Here is a 24,690-nt window from a genome sequence, read left to right as displayed (position 1 = left end):
CCGACTTTCCTCGTGTAGTGTTGCCAAACCTCTTTGTTGACAAACCTCAAATTCCTGCAGTGAAATACTAGTACTTTTACCTTATCAATGCTTGCTATTTTACCTCTGTGAACAATTTCAGTTTCATAAAATTTAATCCGAAATTCAAAAACGGTGGTGTCCGGAAATTGGGCACAAAGTGGCGGAGTGTTCCCTAACGTGGCGCACTTGAATAAATCTTGGAAAATTCCAAATTAACACTTACGAATTCCTGTAAACTTGATAAATTCTGATAAGTAATTAATATCTTTACTTACATACCCAGCCAAATGTTTGTCAGAAAATTATTTTCTTATTTTTCAGGGCATTTTCAAAGGGTTCACTTTGCACTTGAAAATAAAATCGGAAAATCACGCCAAAATAGCTTTTCCTTCTAACTTTGTTACGGGTAAATAAACTCGCGATTTATGAACAGGACCGTTTAGAACTTGATGAAATTTCACTTTCTGTGAAATTTCAGTTTAAAATTTTGCTCAAGGTAGGCGCTACCGGCGAAAAATCCAAGTGCGCCACGTTAGGGGCCGCGCCACGTTAGGGTACTTCAACAATATATTTTGCCGTGAAATCATAATTAAGAAATGAATTTGACAATGAAAGTGAAAGACATTTTATTTAACAAGGACGAACAATTATTGATGATTGGATTAAAATCGTGCGCTCTATACTAGCACTTCCCGTATAATAACCCCTCTCAATTTCTCAGTATTTGAGATGTATTTTTTATCTGCGCAATTTAGGTCATAAAGGAACTTGAACGCTCATTATGCATGGTTAATACTAATAATAGGCCTCACTTTTAGAAAGAAAGATTTGGCCTTGTTTATATAACAGTGCAAACCTTCCTAAATTCGAACATCATCCTCCCAATTTAAGACAGCCCCATAGTAGGAAAACATCTTGCATCACAACCTTAATTTCACGCTTGCACAGCACAGGCGTAAAGTCAAACTGGATGATGATGCCTAGCGGGGATATCCAGTCAACTTTCTGAGATTCTGAGATTCAAACAAAACGTTGTGATACATAAACTACATAGGGTTGTGGGCGTGGCTGACTCGCAAACGGCGATAGGTCAATAGCGCCCTCTATATCTCGTATCAAGTATAGCGCCCTCATGGTGTGTGTCTTTTGCATGCTCGCGCCGATGAGCTGTCAAAAAGCGAAGTGTAAACTCACTGACGGCCGGAGTCGTGCAAAAAAATAAACAAAATGCAGAAATTTGAGCGATTAGAGAAAATCGGAGAAGGTAGGTATCCCAACGTACTTTTTAGACAAACTGATGAGATTAATACAAATCAGGATGCTTCTTAGGAGTCTACTCATCAAGAACTAGTCTAGCTGAGTTGCACTGTTTACGTGAATAATTATTTATAATACTAACATTAACAATGATGCCCAGTTTACGGACACGATTGGGCGTTTGTGTAGTTGCGGACCCTGTTCTAATAAGGGAACGAAAATATATCCGCAACTTTGGGACTCACCTAAGGAGATTACGTTGTCACCAAGGTGTATATCTACAGGATTAATTTTTTGGAAAGAGGGCAGGGTTTACTCCTAGAACTATGAACAATGAAGAGTAGGCAGGTTTTTTTTTTTTAACTAGGGAAATTATGGAGTAAAAAACGACAGCAACAAACATGACAAAACAGATGAACATGGCGGCTAGTTTTAAAAGTGCGCCCTCACGTGTTTACAATGTACAACTTTCCAATAAAAACAACAAGCTGGTTTGGTCATGTTGGTAGAACGTTGCTGATACTACTTACTAGGTTGATAAAAAATAATAGTAGCCAACTTTGGGACTCCATTTAAGTAGAGGACAACAACACTAGCCTATCTTGAAAACAAACTTGGCAATTGTGTCCAAGCAGGTTTGGTAGCCTGTTTAAAACATGTTCCTTTATCTCGAAATCTTCATTTATCTCATCTGGCGAATAAAAATGACGAATATGCATGCCATTTAGGCAAGGTTATGAATATGCATTGTGCAGTTCATGACCTCGTGCTTGTATGGCTGGCCTCACTGCGCCGTGCCCCTGACAACACGAGGTCTACCCTAATTGGGTTCTCATTGAGCCCCATTGGTATGGGTAGGCATGTGATTGTGTGGCTCACAATATGGAGGAAGTGCAGTATTTGAGCCAAATTTATGGGGCTATGAATAGTTGAAATGAACAACAATTTCTCATTTTCTACAAGGACTAGCAGAATATTTGAAGTCACGTCCCACGTTTAAACAAAGTCAAAATCTGTATTTTTTTCCAAATCGTAGACTTTTTAGAAGTTGTATTGAGTGGGCCTATTGTTTGATTTTTGTTCATGTTCAGGAACATATGGCACAGTTTTCAAGGCTAAAAATAAGGAAACCCAAGAAATTGTGGCACTGAAGAGAGTGAGACTGGATGATGATGATGAGGTAGGATTACAATGACTGCATTGTCCATACAACTTCTATGCTCCGTATTGATTGTCTCAGATTTCGCTTTTGAATAAAAAAATTGTTTTGCCTCAAATTGCTAGTGCAGAGTTTTCCAAGTATGCAGAAACATTACGATTTATTAATATATCACTCGAAATTCATACATACCAAATATGTGCATGTCCTGTACTTGTACCACTGTCATTTTGTCAATGTCAGGCCAGCATAATTTTTAGATTTTTTTATAATAAAAATTGTTGCACTTTACGGTTTACTTTTATTCAAGCAAAAAAAAGGCTGTGAAATGCGCTTTGATATTTTCAGGGTGTGCCAAGTTCAGCCCTCCGAGAGATTTGCCTCCTGAAAGAACTCAAGCACAGAAACATTGTGCACTTGCATGACGTCTTACATTGCAATCGGCGGCTCACATTAGTTTTTGAGTGCTGTGACCAGGACCTCAAGAAGTACTTTGATGCCTGCAATGGAGAAATTGACCCAGATGTTGTCAAGGTTGGTATATTGCAATCAACGTCAACACTTAAGAAGCTGACATGTAGACAGAAAGGGTATTAAAGAGTTGGCTTGGTAGTGTTACATGTTTCTTTTTAAGGGGGCGTCAATTCAGATATCCCTCAAGACAATTTTATTTTTCAATCCAATATTGACTTAAGTAAATCTTATCTGTGATAAGGGATTTTGAATGTAATTAAATATCCACTTTTTATCTTTCATGTTTCTGTTTCAGTCTTTCATGTTCCAGTTGTTGAGAGGTTTGGCATTTTGTCACAGTCAGAACATACTCCACAGGGATCTCAAGCCGCAGAATCTTCTCATAAATAAGGTACAGAAACATCTCCAGTTCTTGTCACCTCTGGTATTGATATTCTTCCCAGATGTGTAATTGTCAGCCCTAGACATGCTACATGCTGTACAAGGATGTTTTATAAGAAATTACATCATTGTCTTACAATGTATGTGTTTGTCTTTTTTTTTCAGAATGGTGAATTGAAACTGGCTGATTTTGGTCTAGCGAGGGCGTTTGGCATTCCAGTGAGGTGTTTCTCTGCAGAAGTCGTAACCTTGTGGTATAGGCCCCCTGATGTGCTGTTTGGTGCTCGGATATACACAACTTCTATTGACATGTGGTCAGCAGGGTGCATATTTGCTGGTGAGATATTTTCTGCATAAGTAACTCCTCAGTGGTATAAATGCACTGGGGCCATCATCAGTAACTTTACTACTTTCAGTAGATGCTTAGGCACAATTTCTGCTGTCTACCCATAGCATTTGTCTCTTCAGTCTGTGGTCATTTAGTTCACATTCACTGCATTTGCATAAAAGATACTACCTGTCATAGGCCTTATGAGCGTGTCCATCATGTCACAACAACTTTATGCCACAGTAGACAGCTTCTTTTAAGTGTTTTTTTTTATTTTCTTGCCAGAGATGGCAAATGCTGGCAGGCCACTCTTTCCAGGCAATGATGTGGATGATCAACTGAAGAGAATCTTCAAACTCCTAGGGACACCTACAGAGGAAACATGGCCTGGTATCTCAAAGCTACCAGACTTCAAGGTAAATGAGGCTGTTTTCATGTGTGTGTCCTCACGCTTTCATTCTCTGCCTGAGGCAATGGCACTGACACCTTATGGACCAATTATGGAGATTGTTCACATGACCCTTCCTTTTCCACCAACTTATGTAATACTAACTCCCTTGTGGCGTTTTTGCTGGGATGTAGCCTCAATCTTGCAAAATCCTTCAAATGCCTCCATGTAACAATGACATTCAGCCTCAATCCTGTAAAATCCTCAGTTATTTCTTGAAGTTGGTCTTTGGAGGGGTGACCACTGCCTCCAATCCTGCAAAATCCTCCAGCTATCACTGTCAACATGTCAAGGCAGAGCCGAGACATCTTGGAGCAGTGCAGAGGGTTGCAAGTATAACAAAGGCCTAAATGTATGCATGGCTGGGCACAAACAACACAAGACCTTGACACAGTGCATCCTCCGAAATCAGCAACACACTTTTTCCATGTACTCTCAATCTGGAAAAATCCTGTATTTTTGCAAAGAGGATTTTGGAGGATTTTGGAAGGTTAGGGTTAATAGTGTGATTTTCTACTGTTACAGCCCTACCCTATTTGCCATGCCAGTACGCCCCTCTCCACAGTTGTTCCGGGTCTCTCAGCCAAAGGTCGTGACCTGTTGCAGCGGCTGTTGGTGTGTAACCCATCACTTCGTTTGTCTGCCGAGGAGGGTCTTATCCATAGTTACTTTGCTGACCTCAATCCTGCACTGAAGGCAATGTAAACAAACAATTGTAACAACAGTCACTTGTTTCATTACATGTATATAATTATGACTTCAAGCTTTGCATGGTGGATGTGATAAAGTGGAAAGATTGTGGGTAACACCATGAGGAAAGTAATCTCTTCTGGGAAGAACTGTGGTGTTGAGAAGAACTGGTTGGTTGAGGACGGACAGAACACACTGTCCGAAACGTCGAGTTCTACACTCAACCAACCGGTTCGTTTCAGAACCACACTTCTTCCAAGAAGAGATTACTTTCCACATGGTGTTACCCGCAACCTTTCTACTTTGTTTCATTATGATGGCTTTGCAACTATATTTCCATGATTTCGTTTGTTTACAAGTACAGTGCAGCGTTCAAATGTTAGAAACTTAAAACTATTCTGTCACATGGATGTGAAAATGATACGTACCATCGACCATGCTTCCGAACTCTGTCAGTGTGAAAATAAATGCTCAGCATCAGTTGCTGTTGACTTTTTACTGTTAGCTAGTTGGCCCGACATTGGTAGTCTTGCCATTAAAGTGTTTTACATGTATGTTGGCTCTCACAATGTAGTCAAATAGTGCCCTCTGTAGTTCATGTGAAGAACCAAAAGAATTCCTGACTTCCTTGGAAGAATGAAACAATGCTGTAGCATATACATGTATAAAGATGCTTCACTCTATGTGATCTCAACTCAAATTCTATAAAGTTGAAGCTACAGTCCATCATTTGCAGCTATCCAAAAGTAACTGACGTAATTATTGAAAAAAAAAAACTTGGTTGAAAGATAGTAGGGGGACTAAACTCTCTGTGAAATTATTCTTTCTGACAAGCTGTTGTTTTGAAGAAATCAACGAAAGAAGGCCTTTCCAGAGGTGCGTCTAAAGACGCACTGTTGGAAATTTCTTTTAGTGGCACATGCGCACGCGGTTGCTGTACTTTGTCAGATTGGTGCGCAACATCGTATAGCTGCAATCGGCTCAGTAAGAACGGTCTCAAATGCTGAATTCAGGCCCAATTCAAAACATGATTCAGCAACTTTTGATTTGAAATTGAGATCCTAGAATGGTGTTTTTTTCTTGAAATATACAGCTGAACCTGAGCTGAAACTGCTCAGCACCCCTCTTTAGATTTTGAGCTCGTTTGTTGCTTCAAACAAAATGCACAAGTTACAAATGATGGACTGTACCTTTAAAACAAATTAATTACAAATACACGTAGTGTGTAAAAACAGAATTACATACATTGTTGACACGTCATACATGTTGAAAAATGTTTGTACTTCATGTATTTTGTTGTATTTTAATGAAAGTGTTTTGTCCAGTATTATTTGTGTCAGTTCAGGATTGCCACTATGTTTAAATTTTTCCCATCTTAAAAATAAGTGCAATATTTTATGTTTTTAGACTAGGCAAAAGTGAAACTTGATTGCACTGAACATTTAGAAATACTAGTACAGAGCATATAGTTGATTAAGGAATCAACAAGGGACGTTTTGATAAATTCTTAAGCCTTCAAGTATGTTTCTAGACCATTGACAACTGGCACTCGCGCGTTCACATTATGTACGCGTGCATGCCCATTATCAATGGTCTGGAAATAAGCCACTAGATCTACTTAGAAGCGTAGTTGGTTTTTTTGAATGAGAAATGTATCGAACTGCAGAATGGTGTACAACAAATGTACAAAGACATTGGCTGCACACTATCTATGGCTGTACAGTACCAATGTTTATTAATGCTTTCATTGGCCCAATGTGTGTCCATGTATTATGAATCTTAACAGCGAAGAAAACAGGCCCTACATAATTAACCTGTTTGTTGATAAAGTGTTGGGATAAAAGGGAGGGGGGTAAAATGGGGGATGCAAAGAAAAAACTTGGGGAGGGGGCAGCAACCCTATAGTGTCACCACTGGAAGCAGAACTTGCCAAAAGAAGTTAACGTCACTGTCTACTTGTACGGCCATTTTGATGATGCACATTATATGGTCACAGTTGTAACAGTTAAGCATTATGGGATGTTTTAGCTGAGATCTTATTTACATTGTAGAATGTAGAACGTGTTTGTTATTTTTTTTTTTTAATGGGGAAAAATAAGTACATGTACAATAAACTATGTCACACCGAGCACTGAGAGTAAAAAGTCTTTCCAGTTTCCGTTAGTTTTGACTGCATTTATTTTTTTTCCACAACAGTGATAAATTTGTCTTCAGTCAAACAGTTCAGCAATTTGCTAGTTTGCTTATACCTGGACTTAGAAGTATCAATAATTAGGTTTTTCTCCATGTGTAAGCAATGACTACATAAAATATCATGGCAGAAAATTGAAGTCCATTTAGAATTTATTGAAAAAAAATCAGAGCTGATACAATAGTCGGAGGAGCAAAGAAAGGAGCAAATGAGCAAAATTTCATCACATTTAGAACAAGCACCAGAGAGATTATAAAAAAAAAAAAATTTCATTCATGCAAGCACTTGAAAACGTTTATTACTGAATTCAAAATTATAAAATTATTTTGTTGAATATCACAAGTGCCTTCATTTTCAACGGATTTGTGACAATAGTTCTCAGGGCTTGTATATCCAAGGGTAAGCCCTAAGCTTTCATGTTGGCTACTTGTAACGTTAAAAACAAAGAGACCCTACTTGCATCTGAAATGTGCATTTTGTGAAAACATTTAAAATTTGGCACTCAAATCTTCACCGGCAAGTATCTGATTGGCTTGTTGAACACGTCCTCTCAGTTTCAAATCTATCTCAACATCAACAGTTTGTTTTCCATCAGTCTTTGGAAGCACAAAGTGAAGCAGGAATAAGCGGAGACTATCACGGAAAATGCGAAGCTTTGGCAACAAGATGACTGCACTGAACACGGCCAATACAGACTTCTGGGATGGACTTAGAAGGAGCGATCTTAAAGTTTGACGAAGAAAGCGAACAGTTGTCTTATCAATGTCTGCAAACTCTATCACCTGAAAATAAAATAAGTGGTAACATAAAACAAAATAAAATCAAGGTCAAGTTCATCAGTCATGTCACCGACTTCTTAATACTGTTGGCTAAATTCCCTTAATGTTTGTTTATTTTAAACCATGGATTTAATAAGAGACAGCTCGTGTGCAGAGCCACACAATGAACGTATGATCTTTTTAGCATGCAAACTTAAATGCGACCCCACACGCCAGCCAATTGGAGTCAACCACTCGAAATTGTGACGTCATTTTGAAAATGTGGACTAAGCTGCTGATCAATCCATTTGGCTACCATGTTTTTGTAAAACAACAACAGATTACTGAAGACCCGATAGAAGGCACCAGCTGAATGGTCATAATTATTCATAATATTTTGCATAATTTATCACTGAATCTGCTCCCATATCATCATCGGCACCATGAACTGAACTATTTTACAGAACCGGTATCTTTTGGGTTTCACAAACTGACATCCTAGTAGTGCAGCACTACATTTTCGGTTTTACCAATTAAAATGTTTTTTAATTAAATTTTTTGTGTCATCAGTGTCTGAGGTGCACACCATTGCCGGGTGAAACTGATATTGTTGATTACGTGGTTTTCATGAACTGACGCCCACCTGCGCGTGTCAGTTCGTGGTGCCGATGACGATATCATAAACCCTTGCTGTACAAGGGGATGTTCCACAGACTACACTGGATTGTCTGAAGTGGGGGGGGGGGGGGTTGTATGAAACAAATGCACGTGTCTGGTGATCTGCTAGAAATATAAGGAAAAATATGAATATTATATAAGTACATCCATTCCCATTTGAAATTCTCCCAGAACTTTAATATCGGACATAAATGGATACTTTTTGGCCAATTTTTGTGTACAGAGGTTAGGGCCCGCTCCAAAAAGAGGATGGCAAAGGGCCTCAGTTGGGGAGAAGGGGGGGGGGGGGAACTGTCATGAGTGGGGAAAATCATTTGCAGATATTCCAGAAACCGTATTACCTTCAATACAGATATGGAGATTGCTTTGGACAACAACATGTGGCTGATGAGATGAGCAAGGTTGCTTTGGCTACTGCTGGACATCTCAGTTAGAATCTTGAACTTGTCCCAGAAAGCAAACTGGAAAGCCATCTGCACGTAAAACAAATCCAAATAGTAAAATGCGTGTCTATAGTATATGAGTATATGCAATTGCTTAAAGAATACCAATCTACAGCGCGTCTCAAAATACCCACAGCATTATTTTGCAAGGCTCTAGCGTTGCTGCGGAAACATGTACCACCATTGTTTTATATCTGGGGTTTTGAATAATTACCTTATTTTTTCTGTCATGCTGGCAGAGTTTGGTGCCAAGATGAGCATAGTATGGATTGAAGGATGCTTCTTGCAGGCAGCAGTTGATGGTGACATGGACGACTTCCCTCTCTTGACCTGACTTCAAACTCAGATGCAAAATCTTCTCGTAAGCATCCAGGTAGTCCTGCAAAGTAAATTAAATGAAAGATTGAAACTACCAAAGACAGATGCATACCTCAAAAAGCTGTACCTTAAAAAAAGAAGAGAATAATCATCCTTTTAAACTAATTGAGGCGCAACAAAGTTTCATTTATCAGATGGAGGGCAGCCAGATGGAAATGACAGCCCACCAGAAACATCCAGATCAAATCCTGAGCTTGATGATTATGACAGGACATTAACTGATTATGACATGATGAGGCAGAGCCATCAACAAATGATCCAGACTCTATATACAACCAGCGACGGCGACTGGAAAATTTGTCTTTTTTGTTTTTATTTCCACTGTCTCTCTTTCATAGTTTGAAAATCATTTATTTAATAAATCTTGTTCCAATGTGGCTATTAAATGAGCCTTATAAGTTACAGTCTTATATCCAGTGGGTTTGTAAAAATTCTTGCGGGCAAGCAAAAAGCTTAGGTAACCTGCCTGGTAGGCTAGTTAAAAAAGAGCTTAAGGTCAAGGCCTGAAGATGTGACAAGTTTTGCTCCCATATATGTGTGCTGCCTGGGTATGTGGCATACACTACATACACCCCGAGGAACAAGAGACAAAGGGAGAACAACAGATTCTTTGTTGACCTCGATCGTTCATTTTCTGTTGAAAATGGTCCTTGATCATGCGTTGATGTGCTTTGTCTATGGGAGAGTGTTATATTGCAGGGACAATGGAAAAGGCAATGGCTTGTCCATGGGAGGTATGCAAAACATGACTGTGTGAACAGTACAAATGGTATCAATTATGAATTAACAAACATTTGGAATTATATCAAACCTCTGCTGTCATGACGACCCTGAATATGGCCTTTCTCAAATCTGTATTCATTCGCTGTTGCCGTGACAACTCAGTGATCATGTGACTGGTCTCATCATCAATGCCTGGCTCTTCTGAAGACTTGTCTTGCTGCATTGCCATTGGTTCGTTGCCAGCCCATGATGAGCCAATAATCCACCAGCGTCCTCGCTCTTCTACGCTCAGAAGATGTTCCAGAGAAATCTGGAGTGTAGCATCAGAATCAGTATGGCCTAAAATGAAGAAAGAAATATCAAGTGTTTCAGTTATTTATTTGTCCCATGCATCCTCAACAGTCGTGCCAGAGCTACAGAACTGTTCTTCTCAGGTCCAAGTGATGAAATTAAGGATATGATAGTTACAGAAAAAGTCTAGGAAAGAGTTCACATTAATGTTTGGCTAAGATTTACAGGCCTTACAACTGGCCAAACCACAGTTAAGTTATACCCCCTAATACGTCAGGCCCTTCCAACTGTTTTGCTGGGCAACAACAGGTGCACCTCTCCAAGATGCCACAATGTTTGTTCTGGACACTTGCGTCGTACGTATGCGAATGTATGCGTGCTAGTAAATTATGCAGTGGTCGGTTTACAAACAAGACACCTGACTAACCTTTAGCCTTGATGAGAGCCCTCAAGATCTTCCTCATGTGGTCCAACTGGGCGGGATCATAGTTGGGGATTTTCCGGACATTGTTGTTACGCACTGCATAAATGGTTTCTAGCATGAACTTGACACGAGACCTGGACAAAAAGACAATGTAGGGCCCGATATAAAAGCAAACTCCAATGAACTGCAAGGGAAGGGAGTTGCTGCCAATAATGACTCCTCACTTAAAAGGAAAAAGGGAAAGTTAATTAAGAAGGAATAAAAAATGACTTTAGTTTGTTAGTAGACATTGGAAGAAGCCTACCGGTAGGCACTGTAGGAAACACAATACTTTGGAGAAATTTATTCATAATATACATATATCATGAAAACATCGCTCCCACATATGGATTATGTTAGATGCTGTTCAGTTTTGCCTTTTTTAATACTACTGACATTTGGTTACTCACTGTTGTTGGAATTCTTCGGAGCAGGTCTTGGCCGTGGTCTGAATTTGCAGGATAATCTCTTTCAAAGCTGAAGGGTCATCCTTTCGTAACATCAATCCTGAGTCTAGAAAACAATTTATCAAATGGTATAAATACATAATTAGTACAACAGATTAGGATCTTTATAATTCTGCAATTTTAGCATCCACACAACAATTCTCTTTTAAATTTTACAACTACAGCACACTTTCTTTAAACAGATCAGGTACAAAGACAATTGAACTCACTTTTCAAAACAAGGAGCAGCATTTCAATATCTCGCTCGGTAAAGCCTGCTACAAGTTTACGGATGATGTCATACATCAAAGTGCAATGAATTACCTAATGGATATAATACAAAATAAGGAAATAAAAACAAAAATAAAACAATTCAATAACGTTCAAAATGTCAAATAAATTGTTTTCCGTATTCCAATTGGTGTGTGCTCAGAAAATATTAATTAACCCTAACCCCCTTGAGGATTTACTTTGAACCTTTTTCACTCTTTTGCAAAATGCAGCACCATAGGGTAAGTCAACAGCAAAACTGTCTGACTCTGATTATTGGTGGTATGCCTTACTCCATGTAAAGCATCATCAGTTTACCAGTGCAGTACTCGCTCCAACAGATTCCAACAAAACGTGCATTTTGATTTTGAAGAGTTAGGGGTGGTTAGGGTTAAGAGCAGTAATAAACACCATGTATTCTGACCCAACACACATTCATCTATAATTGTCCTTGGGGTTAATATCATGATTACAAAGTGGAATTCCTGACTTCTCAACTTTAAGGCAATTCATTTGCTCACTGTAAATGCATGCCTACGTTTTTACATCATTTCCTTTTAAAAGCACTAAAATAGAACTCGATTTTGAAATATCCTCACTTTGAAGTTGTAGAGATGAATGAAAAGCAGGATGACATTGTCGCATTGTTTACCATGGCCATAGTTACCGCCTTGTTTGTAGAGATCATCCAGCTTTCTTGCTAAGGTCTCAATAAAATGAGCACCTAAAATAGAACAACAAAATGCATTTCTACTCTTGTCAACAATGATGCTTTAACTGAGAAATTAGCAAATTTATTCGAATACCTTTTAATTTGTGACTTGTCTGTCTCTCTGGAGTAACAAATGTACATGCATGAAAGCCTGTTTATCATTGACCACCTGTATTGTAAAGACTATCTGCATATCTGTCCAGTCTGGATTGATATTTCACGACACGTAAACTTCACAGGTGATGACAACATCAAATAAGACATTGCAAGGTGCAGCGATGAAACTTACCAACTTCCATACCGATGTTAAGATTGAGTACAGCAATCAGCATGGTATGTTCCATCACTAGTCTGTCGCCAGTTAAGATGGGCCCAATGCACGAGTCCAGCACCACCTGGGTTAATGTTTCATTCATATCTGAAAACAAATGGCATAAAAACAGGAAAATGTTGTCAGAGACACACATACTGTACTTTTTTATTCACCAACTGCCTTTTACCGTGGCTAATTACTCGACAAAAAGTGTGTATTGCTGCACTGTGTCTACTTCCATTTCTGTGTTCACCCAACTCTATCTTATATGATAGTGATACCTGAATTTTCATGAATTTACATACATGTACATGTACATTGATTATTCTGTGAGCCAAAGTTAAAAGCCAGATGGCACACTGGACACACACAACACTTTTTTTCTGCACAGTCGTGAATTTCTATACCCCCGAGGATAAATGCTTTGTGTTTCCCTTTGTCCCTGCAATATACATCTAACACTTTTTTTCTGCACATAGTCGTGAATTTCTATACGCCAGAGGATAAATGCTTTGTGTTTGCCTTTGTCCCTGTAATAAACATGTAACACTCTCCCATAGACTAAGCATTTAACCGTATGATCGAGGACCGTTTAAAAAAAAAAAAAACGCTCGAAAAGGATTTTTTTGTTCTCCCTTTGTGTGTCTGTCCTCTATTGTAAAGACACATGTGTATAACTGTTTCATGATCACATGCATGATCTTTAATCCTCATAGACCTTATGAGCAGCGGCAGTGTCCGAGAGATTTTTTTTGCTATTTTTAATTTGTAATCCAATAAAACTGAATGCACAACTTGTTTATGAATATCCCAGCAAACAAAGCCGCTACATTTGAAGACGGTTGCTGCACATACATGTAAGGTCTACTGAAAATTTGCACTGCTCAACATCCTTTAAATGTAACGCAACAGTTTTTGGCGAAGCTCTAGTGTTGTCGCAAAAACACATACCGCCATTATTTTACATATTTTAAAGCTTGGAACATTACCCTTATACCTGGTTATACTAGCAACATCACATTCTGTTGCATTAGGATTATAATGATCAATTTAAAGAGTAATAGATCTCTCTTACCATTGCGGCTGTGACTCTGATACAATTCTTCAATCTGTCCAGCGATTGACTGTATGTTAGATTCACTCAATCTGATTGAAAAGAACAAACAGCAAAGAAAATGGTCTGACCTTCATTGTAGATACATGTACTAGCAGTATTTTTATGATTTTATGGGTTGCATGTCCTGATAACAGGGCTCAGGGGAAGGGGGGGGGGGCATTTCTTTGGCAACCGATGGAGTGAATCTGCTAAAATAAAACATTAAATAAAATGAAAAAAATCTATTTGTGGCAGTGATCAAGACATCTACATGTGTAGGCGTGTGCCATGTCATTCTGTGACATTTCGTACAAGAAAAATACCTGATCTGAGTTTGCTTAATTTTTTCTGTCTTCGTCCCTGTTCTGAACTAGTCTGCATGCTCTGCTGTTCAAAAGACAGCACATATATGCACTTAAACAACTCTCATAGACAGCCATCTTCGTAGCAAAATTACAACTGCGTATTCAATGCCATCAGGTACGTGTGCACAAGTTGCTCGCGATGTTTGCAGGCGATGTTTGCACAAAAATTTGACAAACAAAATGCTGATACCTAGACAATCTGTAGGAAGTGACGTCATTTGAGAGAGACCTATAACAATTACCTGTTGATCAAGCCTTTTAGCTGTTTCCGTAATCTGTCCAGCTGTTCTTGCTTCTTTTCACAATATCCAATCATCTTGGCTCGTTTCTGAGGAGGTATGTAGGATCCTGTGTTCTGCAAATTTGTTTCACCAATGATATTGCCATAGGGATCCATCTTCTGCCCGGAGGACTTTTTTTGTACGCTTTCCTGACTTTGAGTCCTACAATTGTTCTCTGCTTGTACATGTTTTCTTTTCTGAGAGTTTATTGTTCTATGGTCCGGAGAATTTGTGTCAGTTTCAGAATGGATATTCTCAAAACACTCTTCCAATTCTTCCTCTTCATCATAGTCACTTTCACCTGAATTATCTTCATCTATGGCAGGTTCGTCACAATCTTTACTTACAGTGATTTTATGATTCTGATGAGAGTCAGTATCGACTGGTTTCTTTTTGAAATCAAGTGTTGCACGGTTGTCATTTTCACTGTCTGTGTCACTATTGGCATCACTGTATTCATCACTCTCACTGCCCGCATTAACAAGGTCATCATAAGTTTTATCCGGAGCTGTTTCCGTGTAGTCATGGTAGTCCTGATCCACAAGGTCCAAAAGATCTTTCAATAAATATTTTAAGTTAAGGGCAAGTTTTAGGAATAACAAAAACTATTTCCCACTGCATTACAGACAGTACCAACATACATGTAGAAGGATCATATTCAAATCGTTTAACATATTCCTTGTGGCCAGCAAGTTTTAGGAATAACAACAACTACATGTATTTCCCAGTGCATTACAGACAGTGGCCCGTGCCCAGTTCCATCTCATTTTGCCAGAATGCCTCAAATTTTTCACAACTCCCTTGCTATTTTCTGATCTTTAAAAAAAACTTGAGTAAAAGGATACAGTCAAGTCCCTCTGCTTTGAAGATAGATGGCATTATCTTCTTATCTGTCTTCCTATTTTTCCTGAAATTCATGTCCTTTTCTATTTTCTTTATGCTTCTCTCATCTTCTCGGTTAGCTAACGCTAATTCTTCCTCTCTCCTTGCTGCATCTTTCTCCTTGGGAAAAAAACAAAACATCCTAAATTGAATTTACATGTATACACTTGAGACTTTGCTGGCTAACTTTTTAGAAAGTAAGCACAAAGGCTATCTTATAAGCCTTATAAGGAGATGACCATAACCATTATGATTTGATTGATGCGAAAGGTCATATTCAGCTGATGCCTTCTCGGGAACCTCTGATGGTCACCTTCCACGCATCCCGGTCCAGCATCAGCGTCCTCAGCTCAGTGGTACATCTTATTGCGCTGTGTCCCTCTTCAGCTGGTCGACGTACGAGAGTCTCCTCCTGCCCCTTCTCCTACATGACGCATACAGTGGCCTGCCAGCCTCATCCACGTATACATGTACATGTATTAAGATAGTTATTCTTTATCAAATGGTGTGCTTTCAAAACGTTTTAAAACTACAGTATATGGGCAATTTATTTTATACATTAGCAGACATGTTTCTTTCTGACCGAAAAGCGTGGAACTAGAAGTAAACATGTAAAAATGATATGCTCTTTAGTGAATATTTGAATAAATTGTGATCTTTTTGAGAAACGTTTTTTGCCAAGTAGTAAGCAAACATTAGAAACAACTTGGGTCAAAACAATTGATTCAAAATGTGAAATATTCTTGGAAACAATTCTTGCTATCATGTATTCCATTTTTTCCTTGCATGAAAGAAGATCATTTTGATACTGTACATGCAACTGAGCGAAGTTTTTCTTAAAAGAACCAGAGGTATACACTCAACGTTCCGGTCAGAGCATACTGACCAGAAAGTCGAGTTTATACCTCTGGTTCTTTTCAGAACCATTCTCTTAGTTGAGAAAATATTCGCACATGGTGTTTCCACAAACCTTTCATAATTTAGTTTCTCCACCATGCAAAGCCTCCAATCTTACTTAAAGTCTTACTTCTTTGAGCTTTAATGCTCTGTTGCGTTTTTTGCGCTTGTTCTTCTCTCGGTTCTTCCCTGGTGTTCTTGACTCGTTGTGTGATGAACCCACAGAAAGATTAGCTGACGTGTTACTCTCAAATGCATCCTGTAATGAGAAGAACACAAACTTCGACAGCACTGTATAGCATGCATACAGATTATCCTTGGTCAAGGTGTTCGATGATGAAGTCCGATAATGGTTGACTGCAAACAATGCGCTCAAGTCGCACGTACCGTGCGCTATGCAAGTCAGGTGGGACCAAATGGACGTTTTTGAACAACCACAGCAATGACCTATCTTTTTTGGCGCTTTTCGTTATTTTGTCACTAAATTTGTATTGACTTATATTTGGTCTGCAGACTCCTAACATATTGGAGAATGTATTACAGCCACAATATCCAAAACTATGTCCATGTAAGAATGAGCCTCCAGGACCGTGCACTAAATACTAATCTCATCTTTTTTTTGCATCAGGGTCGTCGCTGGAAATCGAGCAACAAAACAAAAACATACTGGAAGTGACACTTACACAATCCCTTGCATCCTGGCAGTTTGTATACATGTAACTGTACAGACAGGCAGTTAGTAATGACAATTTTCAGAGTACCTAACGAAAATGGAATGTGTCATAACTAGCAACAGGGATAGGCAATCAACTTAGTAAGACAGGTAGAACAAGGTTAGTGTTTTGTATTGGGTAATGCGGAATGAAGATGGGAGCCTGGAATGGAAGTAGAACGTTGTTAGGGCACTGATGATACGTATGTGATCAGCAATGATAGATTGTTCATGATAAATATTTCTTGCGACCTCAGTGAGGCGTATCAGTGTTGTGTGACTGGAAGCAGTGGAGCAAGTGAAGGATGCAACATTGGGCTGGGGAATCTGGCTGATCATTGAGGCATGTCAGTATGGAGGAAAGGAGTGTAGAGGAAGGTTGCCAAGGGGAAAAGGTGTCCTTGGGTATAGAAAACCAGAAGCTGTGTTGGGGCGCCGCGCCAGATGTCACTAACGAGAAGTCTTCAGGTTTGATGGCCTCTCTGATGCGACTGGGAACCAGTGCACTGGTTCCCTTCAGTCTCCTGGCGATAGATAGATTATATTGTCGGAAGTGTTGACGTTCCTCTGGTTGTTTTCAGAACCACACAAACTCCTAAATGAGATTTGTCACACGGTGCTAAGTACTGTAAATCTTGATCTTACTGTCCTAAAATGTTTGTGAATATTTTACTTACCAACTTCTTTTTATGGAAGGCATCAACATGGGCTTTTTTAATCTTCCTTTCTTGCTTTCGTTTCTCCTTCCTTGTCATCACTTGCTTGTTTTTTGCGTTCGTGTTAGAACCCTGCGCTTTCTTATCATCACTTTGTAGAAGCATTTTGTGAATGGCAGTCTTGGCACGGCTTAAGTTCCGAGGCCCTCGGCTTTTGCCTGTTGGTTTTACTGTTAGTGATGACTTCATTGTTCATGTACTCTATAAATTGAATGTAAAATAAGACATGACATGAGATTTAGATTACATGTACGAAACTTCTCAATGCGTTACAGCCTAAAGATATGAAATTGATCTCAATACCATGAACCCGCAAGACATGCTAAATCACTTGGCACCACTGTAAACCGCGTATGGAAATCGTAATTTTTACCCCTTCTTAATCTGAAGAGGTACTGTCCAACACTCCCTGCGTTGCTCTGCAACAATTGAAAGTAATCCGGAATGTTCAAAAATTACAAAAAATTGTGTCATGATGTTGAGAGAAATCTGCTATAGGTTGAAAGGGGCTGTATCATAAGTCTGACGACTCATAGGTCCGACGCCTCTTAAGTCCTAAATTTCGGCGTCTGACTTACATGTATGAGGCATAAAATTGATATTCCACCTCATAGGCCGACACTTCATAAGTCCGACATCTCACAAATCTGACGTCAGAAAAATGAGGCGTTGTATTTTTCGGACCTACGAGGCATTGGAGCTACATGTACAAGGCGTCGGAGCTATGAGGCTTTGGACGTACAGGTATGAGGCGTCGGACCTATGAGGTGTGGGACTTATGGGCCTTTATTTGGTTAGGGGATGTGATTTTGTTGGACTTTTGAGGTATCAGACCTAAGAGGCATTGGAATTATGAGTGGACCCCGGTTGAAATGATAATTTTTTAGTAATAAAAAATACAATTGACTTTACCGCCACAAATGTGGCCAATTTATTGGACTAAGTACTGTAAATAAGACCCACACTTAGAACATGTACCAGAAAAAGGACAACTTTGTCAAATTTTGATTTTCACATTGAGACTATAAAATGTAGTTTATTTACACTTTAGAAGCACACTCACTCTCTAAATAGCGATCATGGCGACAGAAAAGAAGTCCGGCCATTCTCAGATGTCTATTTTTCATGTTACTTCCAGGTTTGTTTGCACACGTATGCGTACGCGGGTACGGTATGTACTTCGCTCGTATCCCCCGCCCTGTTTGCAGGGCAGGAGGTACAAACAAAGGTATGAACATAGATGTTTTTAAAAAAATAGAGGGCGGTATACAGAGTGACTGGGCATGAAGTAAATTGTGATAAATAGAGGGCGCTATAGAAAGTGAATTATTAACAAATATGTAGTATTATACCAAGTGTGAGACAGCTTGGGATGTCTTGGATGCGTGGATGCACGGATGTGGGGTGGATGAGCATGAAGTCATCAATAGAGGGCGCTTTATTTACCCCAGGACCCTGTGGTAAATCTAAAACCAACCCCAACCTACCCACTCATGGATGCGTGGATGCGGGTGGGCATGAAGTAAATTATTCAATAGAGGGCACTTTACTGGATGCTTGGATGCGTGGATGACGGATGCGGGGTGGGCATGAAGTAAATTTTAATCAATAGGGGGCGCTTTATTGGATGCGCAGATGCGCGGATGCGGAGTGGGCTTGAAGTAAATTTTAATCAATAGAGGGCGCTATAGAAAACCGACTGCACATCCACGCAGCCATTGATGCGCGGATATTAGAATGGAGTGGCCCTGTAATGTCATATCGTCAACATGGACTAGCAGATATAAAATTGAATTTGAAAATGTGCCATTTTGTCCCCGTAACATACATTGAATGTAATACACTACCATTTGTCATGGGTGATCGTGAAGTGAAGGGCCCCTGTTTTATTTTGATCAAATTAGAGTCAAAAATATTTTCTGTTGCTCAAAAATCACCTTTACAATCAAAAGAAGACTTTTCTCAATTCTAGTGACACTCGTTTTGCAATTTTGAACAGATTCTTTAGTGTTCTTGGGGTAGAAAACACAATTTTCCTGCGCGGCTTGTGCCTTGCGATTCAGCGCACCGTGCGTGCTCAATATCGCGTGGTGACCGCCATCTTTATTTTCAGGTCGCGTGTTGTCGCCGCGCTGTCATCGTCATTTTACCCCCAAATTTCCCTAAAAAAAATCAAAACCCTGCCCTCTATCTACGACATACCTGTTTATTGAGAATGTCGCCAACTAGTTTGGTAGGTCAAATAATTTTTAAAGTGGATTTTGTTCCCTTATATAGGGTATAGGAACCGGGCCCTTCACTTCACGATCGCCCTTGTCATGCTTGTCATGTTGTCATGTTTGTCCACCTTGGACTCACCCAAACCTTGCCTGCGTCCGGCATGTAACCACTACATTAGGTTTTTGAAGTAAATAACCATCCACGATTAAGATTCAGCTACAAGTGTAGTGACAAAGGAGGCATTACCGATGTCACGCCCCAACTATCGCATCGGTCCCAACTATAGTTGGGCCTGTCCCAACTATAGTTGGGCCTGTCCCAACTGTAGTTCCACAGTTGGGCTGGCCCAACTATAGTTGGGCCTGTCCCAACTATAGTTGGGACGGTCCCAACTGTAACTTCCATTGTTGGGCTGGCCCATCTATAGTTGGGCCACTCCGATCTTTTTATTTTGCGGTGTCCCAACTATAGTTTACATTGATGTACAACCATAAAACGTTCCCTACAGCTCTGATACACGTCTGACTTTACTGGGGACCACTGAAATTAGCTATTGATGGGGCGAATCTATAGTTGGGCCACCCCAATCTTTTTATTTTGCGGTCCCAACTATAGTGTACATTGCTGTACGATTATAAAACATTCCCTACAACTCTAATACACATCTGACTTTACTGGGGACCAATGAAATGATCTATGGGTGGGGACCATCTGTAGTTGGGCCACCGCCAATATTTTTATTTGGCAGTCTCAACTATAGTTTACATTGATGTACGATTATAAAACATTCCCTACACTACAGCTCTGCTTACATGTCCGACTTGGGACCTTTGACATTAGCTATGGGTGGGGCCCATCTATAGTTGGCCGGCCATGGCAATCTTTGAATTTTGCAAAATGTTGCTGGATAATAAAACCCAGCAGCTGGACAACTCATCCAACTAGGCAGTACCACGTGACCGGCCAGCCTTGTGGCATGCATGCACGACGAATACACGGTGCCAGCGCCGCGGAACATGTAATCCAACAAGATCTATCATGAAGCATCCGGCGCAACTCCAGTCCTAACTATAGTTGGGCCGACCCAACTGCCGCACTATAGTTGGGACAGTCCCAACTATAGTTGGGACCGATGCGATAGTTGGGGCGTGACACCGACAGCCGATCAAGTCAGCGTCGCCGGCCAGAGCCGCCAATTGATTTGTGCACAAACAACATTCGTGTACAAAAGGAATGGCAAGAAACCTGCATAAATTAGGCCTACGCCTACGCCAAGTTTCGTTGTAATACGCGATCTATCTACTTCATTAAAATGTGCTAGAATCACTAATATATTGAAATATTTAATTCATATCATTCATAAATGGTCATTCGATCAAAAAAGAGGATTTTTACCTGTGATGAAAGTGAGCGAGCACGGAGCAGTGCACCGCTGCGCAGTCCACATGTGTAGTTGTCGGCGTGTCATCGCTTGGTGGCGCTGTCACATACTGCGCTTGGATACTTCGCTCGTACCCCGTACCCCCGCCCCCCTTTGGAGGGCGGGAGCACTGGGCGGTTATGGGTGATAGTGAATGGTTTTGTGGTTCGCCGCCGCGCCGCCGACGGTGGATATAATTTTTTTTTCAAACAACATCAGCATTACATGGTTGTTGAGCGCCCTCTACGATACTTAATTATTCGCAGGTATAATAAGATTTTTTTTTTTTAGTGCGATATCTCCAGTAGAAAGCTCATAACTTGTAGAACATTATCAATTCCATTTGAATTTTTTTTTTTTGGGGGGGGGGAAAAACAATTAAACCACACTCAAATAAACACATTTATGCACCAACTTTAAAGCTACAGTCCATCATTTGTAATTTGTGCATTTTGTTCGTTTGAAGCAACAAGAGAGTTCAAAATCTAATGAAGGATACTAAGCAACTAACCTGATGAAGTTTGAGCTAAGCTTCAGCTGTACATTCCGAGAAAAACAACATTCTTAGATCTCAATTTCAAATCAAAAGTTACTGAATTATGTTTTGAATTGTTTTGAATTGCAGCTATACGCGACGTCGCGCACTGATCCGACTAATTACAACAACCGCGCGCGCGTGTGCGTCGTTCCAATACTTGTGCGCGCTGCGCTGAATAACAAAACGAACTACTAATTTAAATTTTCCTACGGTGCTTCTTAAGAATCACCGTTGGAAATGCCTTCTTTCGTTGATTACTTCAAAATGACAGTTTCCCAGAAAGAATAACTTCAAAGGGAGTTTAGTTCCCTTACTATCTTTCAACCAAGTTTGTTTTTGAACAATAATTACACCAGTTACTTTTCGGATGGCTGCAAATGATGGACTCTAGCTTTAAACAAAAATAGATGGAAGAGATTATGAAAGAGATTAGATTACTAACTGAGTAATACATGACGTATTATCGGATTTCCTGGCCATTTTGTGGGAACATGTATTTTTTCCCCTTTAATTTTGATGAACTTCAAGATTGTAACAATTTTCGGCGTGTTTTTCCCTTAAATGTTGTTTTGGGGAGGGAGATGCTTTAAATTTTTATAAAATCGGGTAATGTTTTGGTTAAAATAGAGTACCTTTGTTAAGATTTTGTTGCAAGGACAGTCACCCTTCCAAGCACAATCTTCCCTGGTATTTAGTCTCCTCAATAAAACTTTAAAATCACTGTAACTACTGTACATTCAACTGAAAAGAAAGTATCCCCTTCCAATACTTTTTTGTTTAAGTCAAAAGCTACTAAGCACATCTCGCTGAACTTAACGACTAATCGGTACAGAAATTCCTTAGCAATCCAGCCATAATCTCCCCCCCCCCAAAAAAAAACAGTGATGAGTACATGAATGTTTACAATTTTATGAAAAATGATACAGAAAACAGTTGCACTTTTGTATTCGTGCAAGTTGTGGTTGACACTCACCTCGCACGTGCAACTTTTGTTCTCGGTACCACTTGTCATAAATTGCATAATTTGATACACATTATCACTATTTTGGCCAAAAAAAGAGAGTATGGCTGGATTGCTAAGGAATTGTGGTACTGATCAGTCGTAATTTGAGCAAGACGTGTCCAGCATTGTTTTTGAGTATCCCAAAATATTTTTGTAAACAAGTGTATATGTAATTGGTTGGGCAAATGATTATTATTGTGCTTCAGTGGAAATGGAAAGTAAAATTTTTGTGATTGTTCAAGTGTTTTGTAGTGAAAATGTTAGTCAGTTGAAAAAAACTTTGATATTATTGTCTTCCCAAAAAGTCGATAAATGACAAGCTAGTGTACATTGCAAAATGTTGTTCAATAAATGGTGCCTGCAAAACGGAAAGGGTGAAAAAGTAAACCTAATCAGGGTAGGAATTATTATTGACTTGTTGATCAAAGTGGGAGTTTGTAGGGAAATAGGTTATGAATATTACAATGTCATCGAGCATGCGCAGTTGTAGAATCAAAGCTAGTGTTGATTAAAAAAAATTGGCAAATAGTGATTGTGGAACTGTGAAAAAAGGGCCATATATAAATAGACTTGACCTCGGGTGGGTGGGTGGGGTTAACGAGGAGGGGGGCATGAAGCAATGGGATAAGTAACACGACCTAGGGTTTCTAGGGTTTCTAGGGTTTCTAGGGTTTCTAGGGTTTCTAGGGTTTCTAGGGTTTCTAGGGTTTCTAGGGTTTCTAGGGTTTCTAGGGTTTCTAGGGTTTCTAGGGTTTCTAGGGTTTCTAGGGTTTCTAGGGTTTCTAGGGTTTCTAGGGTTTCTAGGGTTTCTAGGGTTTCTAGGGTTTCTAGGGTTTCTAGGGTTTCTAGGGTTTCTAGGGTTTCTAGGGTTTCTAGGGTTTCTAGGGTTTCTAGGGTTTCTAGGGTTTCTAGGGTTTCTAGGGTTTCTAGGGTTTCTAGGGTTTCTAGGGTTTCTAGGGTTTCTAGGGTTTCTAGGGTTTCTAGGGTTTCTAGGGTTTCTAGGGTTTCTAGGGTTTCTAGGGTTTCTAGGGTTTCTAGGGTTTCTAGGGTTTCTAGGGTTTCTAGGGTTTCTAGGGTTTCTAGGGTTTCTAGGGTTTCTAGGGTTTCTAGGGTTTCTAGGGTTTCTAGGGTTTCTAGGGTTTCTAGGGTTTCTAGGGTTTCTAGGGTTTCTAGGGTTTCTAGGGTTTCTAGGGTTTCTAGGGTTTCTAGGGTTTCTAGGGTTTCTAGGGTTTCTAGGGTTTCTAGGGTTTCTAGGGTTTCTAGGGTTTCTAGGGTTTCTAGGGTTTCTAGGGTTTCTAGGGTTTCTAGGGTTTCTAGGGTTTCTAGGGTTTCTAGGGTTTCTAGGGTTTCTAGGGTTTCTAGGGTTTCTAGGGTTTCTAGGGTTTCTAGGGTTTCTAGGGTTTCTAGGGTTTCTAGGGTTTCTAGGGTTTCTAGGGTTTCTAGGGTTTCTAGGGTTTCTAGGGTTTCTAGGGTTTCTAGGGTTTCTAGGGTTTCTAGGGTTTCTAGGGTTTCTAGGGTTTCTAGGGTTTCTAGGGTTTCTAGGGTTTCTAGGGTTTCTAGGGTTTCTAGGGTTTCTAGGGTTTCTAGGGTTTCTAGGGTTTCTAGGGTTTCTAGGGTTTCTAGGGTTTCTAGGGTTTCTAGGGTTTCTAGGGTTTCTAGGGTTTCTAGGGTTTCTAGGGTTTCTAGGGTTTCTAGGGTTTCTAGGGTTTCTAGGGTTTCTAGGGTTTCTAGGGTTTCTAGGTTTCTAGGGTTTCTAGGGTTTCTAGGGTTTCTAGGGTTTCTAGGGTTTCTAGGGTTTCTAGGGTTTCTAGGGTTTCTAGGTTTCTAGGGTTTCTAGGGTTTCTAGGGTTTCTAGGGTTTGGGTTTAGGGTTAGGGTTAGGGTTAGGGTTAGGGGTTAGGGTTAGGGTTAGGGTTAGGGTTAGGGTTAGGGTTAGGGTTTAGGGTTAGGGTTAGGGTTAGGGTTAGGGTTAGGGTTAGGGTTAGGGTTAGGGTTAGGGTTAGGTTAGGGTTAGGGTTAGGGTTAGGGTTAGGGTTAGGGTTAGGGTTAGGGTTAGGGTTAGGGTTAGGGTTAGGGTTAGGGGTTAGGGTTAGGGTTAGGGTTAGGGTTAGGGTTAGGGTTAGGGTTAGGGTTAGGG

General features: G+C 40.0%; 2 protein-coding genes across 3 annotated transcripts; one reads left to right on the top strand and one right to left on the bottom strand.

The window, feature by feature from the left end:
• The first annotated feature begins 1,168 nt into the window (after window positions 1–1,168).
• On the top strand, window positions 1,169–6,905 carry LOC119745253 (cyclin-dependent-like kinase 5). Of its 2 annotated transcripts, XM_038221484.1 has the most exons (7): window positions 1,169–1,285; window positions 2,370–2,458; window positions 2,786–2,971; window positions 3,207–3,302; window positions 3,458–3,629; window positions 3,906–4,036; window positions 4,594–6,905. In XM_038221484.1, exons 1-7 carry the CDS (start codon window positions 1,249–1,251, stop codon window positions 4,771–4,773), a joined length of 891 nt encoding a protein of 296 aa, XP_038077412.1. In that variant the 5' UTR covers window positions 1,169–1,248; the 3' UTR covers window positions 4,774–6,905. The 2 variants fall into 2 exon arrangements, with proteins under 2 accessions (XP_038077412.1, XP_038077411.1); XM_038221483.1 differs by having other exon boundaries at window positions 3,906–6,905.
• A 13-nt stretch (window positions 6,906–6,918) lies between these two features.
• Window positions 6,919–21,070, bottom strand: LOC119745252 (nucleolar MIF4G domain-containing protein 1-like). The gene is made up of 15 exons (XM_038221482.1): window positions 20,989–21,070; window positions 17,335–17,574; window positions 16,076–16,204; window positions 15,012–15,168; window positions 14,128–14,722; window positions 13,500–13,570; window positions 12,401–12,529; window positions 11,999–12,123; window positions 11,360–11,453; window positions 11,094–11,196; window positions 10,648–10,778; window positions 10,018–10,268; window positions 9,043–9,207; window positions 8,727–8,858; window positions 6,919–7,731 (listed from the first exon to the last, which is right to left on the bottom strand). The coding sequence occupies exons 2-15, from the start codon at window positions 17,560–17,562 to the stop codon at window positions 7,438–7,440; spliced, it is 2,604 nt and encodes an 867-aa protein (XP_038077410.1). The 5' UTR covers window positions 17,563–17,574; window positions 20,989–21,070; the 3' UTR covers window positions 6,919–7,437.
• Between the last annotated feature and the right edge of the window lie 3,620 nt (window positions 21,071–24,690).

Source organism: Patiria miniata, unplaced genomic scaffold (genome assembly GCF_015706575.1).
Source record: "Patiria miniata isolate m_02_andy unplaced genomic scaffold, ASM1570657v1 HiC_scaffold_7, whole genome shotgun sequence".
In the NCBI taxonomy this organism is placed as follows: domain Eukaryota; kingdom Metazoa; phylum Echinodermata; class Asteroidea; order Valvatida; family Asterinidae; genus Patiria; species Patiria miniata.
This window is presented reverse-complemented; position numbering and strand designations above follow the sequence as displayed.

Coding starts and splice junctions, on each gene's coding strand:
- LOC119745253 (XM_038221483.1), top strand. CDS start 1,249: ATGCAGAAATTTGAGCGATTAGAGAAAATCGGAGAAG. Junction 2,972..3,206: donor TTGACCCAGATGTTGTCAAG/GTTGGTATATTG, acceptor TTTCTGTTTCAG/TCTTTCATGTTCCAGTTGTT. Junction 3,630..3,905: donor AGCAGGGTGCATATTTGCTG/GTGAGATATTTT, acceptor TTTTCTTGCCAG/AGATGGCAAATGCTGGCAGG.
- LOC119745252 (XM_038221482.1), bottom strand. CDS start 17,562: ATGAAGTCATCACTAACAGTAAAACCAACAGGCAAAAGCCGAGGGCCT. Junction 10,779..11,093: donor TCCGAAGAATTCCAACAACA/GTGAGTAACCAA, acceptor CTTTTTGTCCAG/GTCTCGTGTCAAGTTCATGC. Junction 10,269..10,647: donor GGCTCTCATCAAGGCTAAAG/GTTAGTCAGGTG, acceptor TCTTCATTTTAG/GCCATACTGATTCTGATGCT.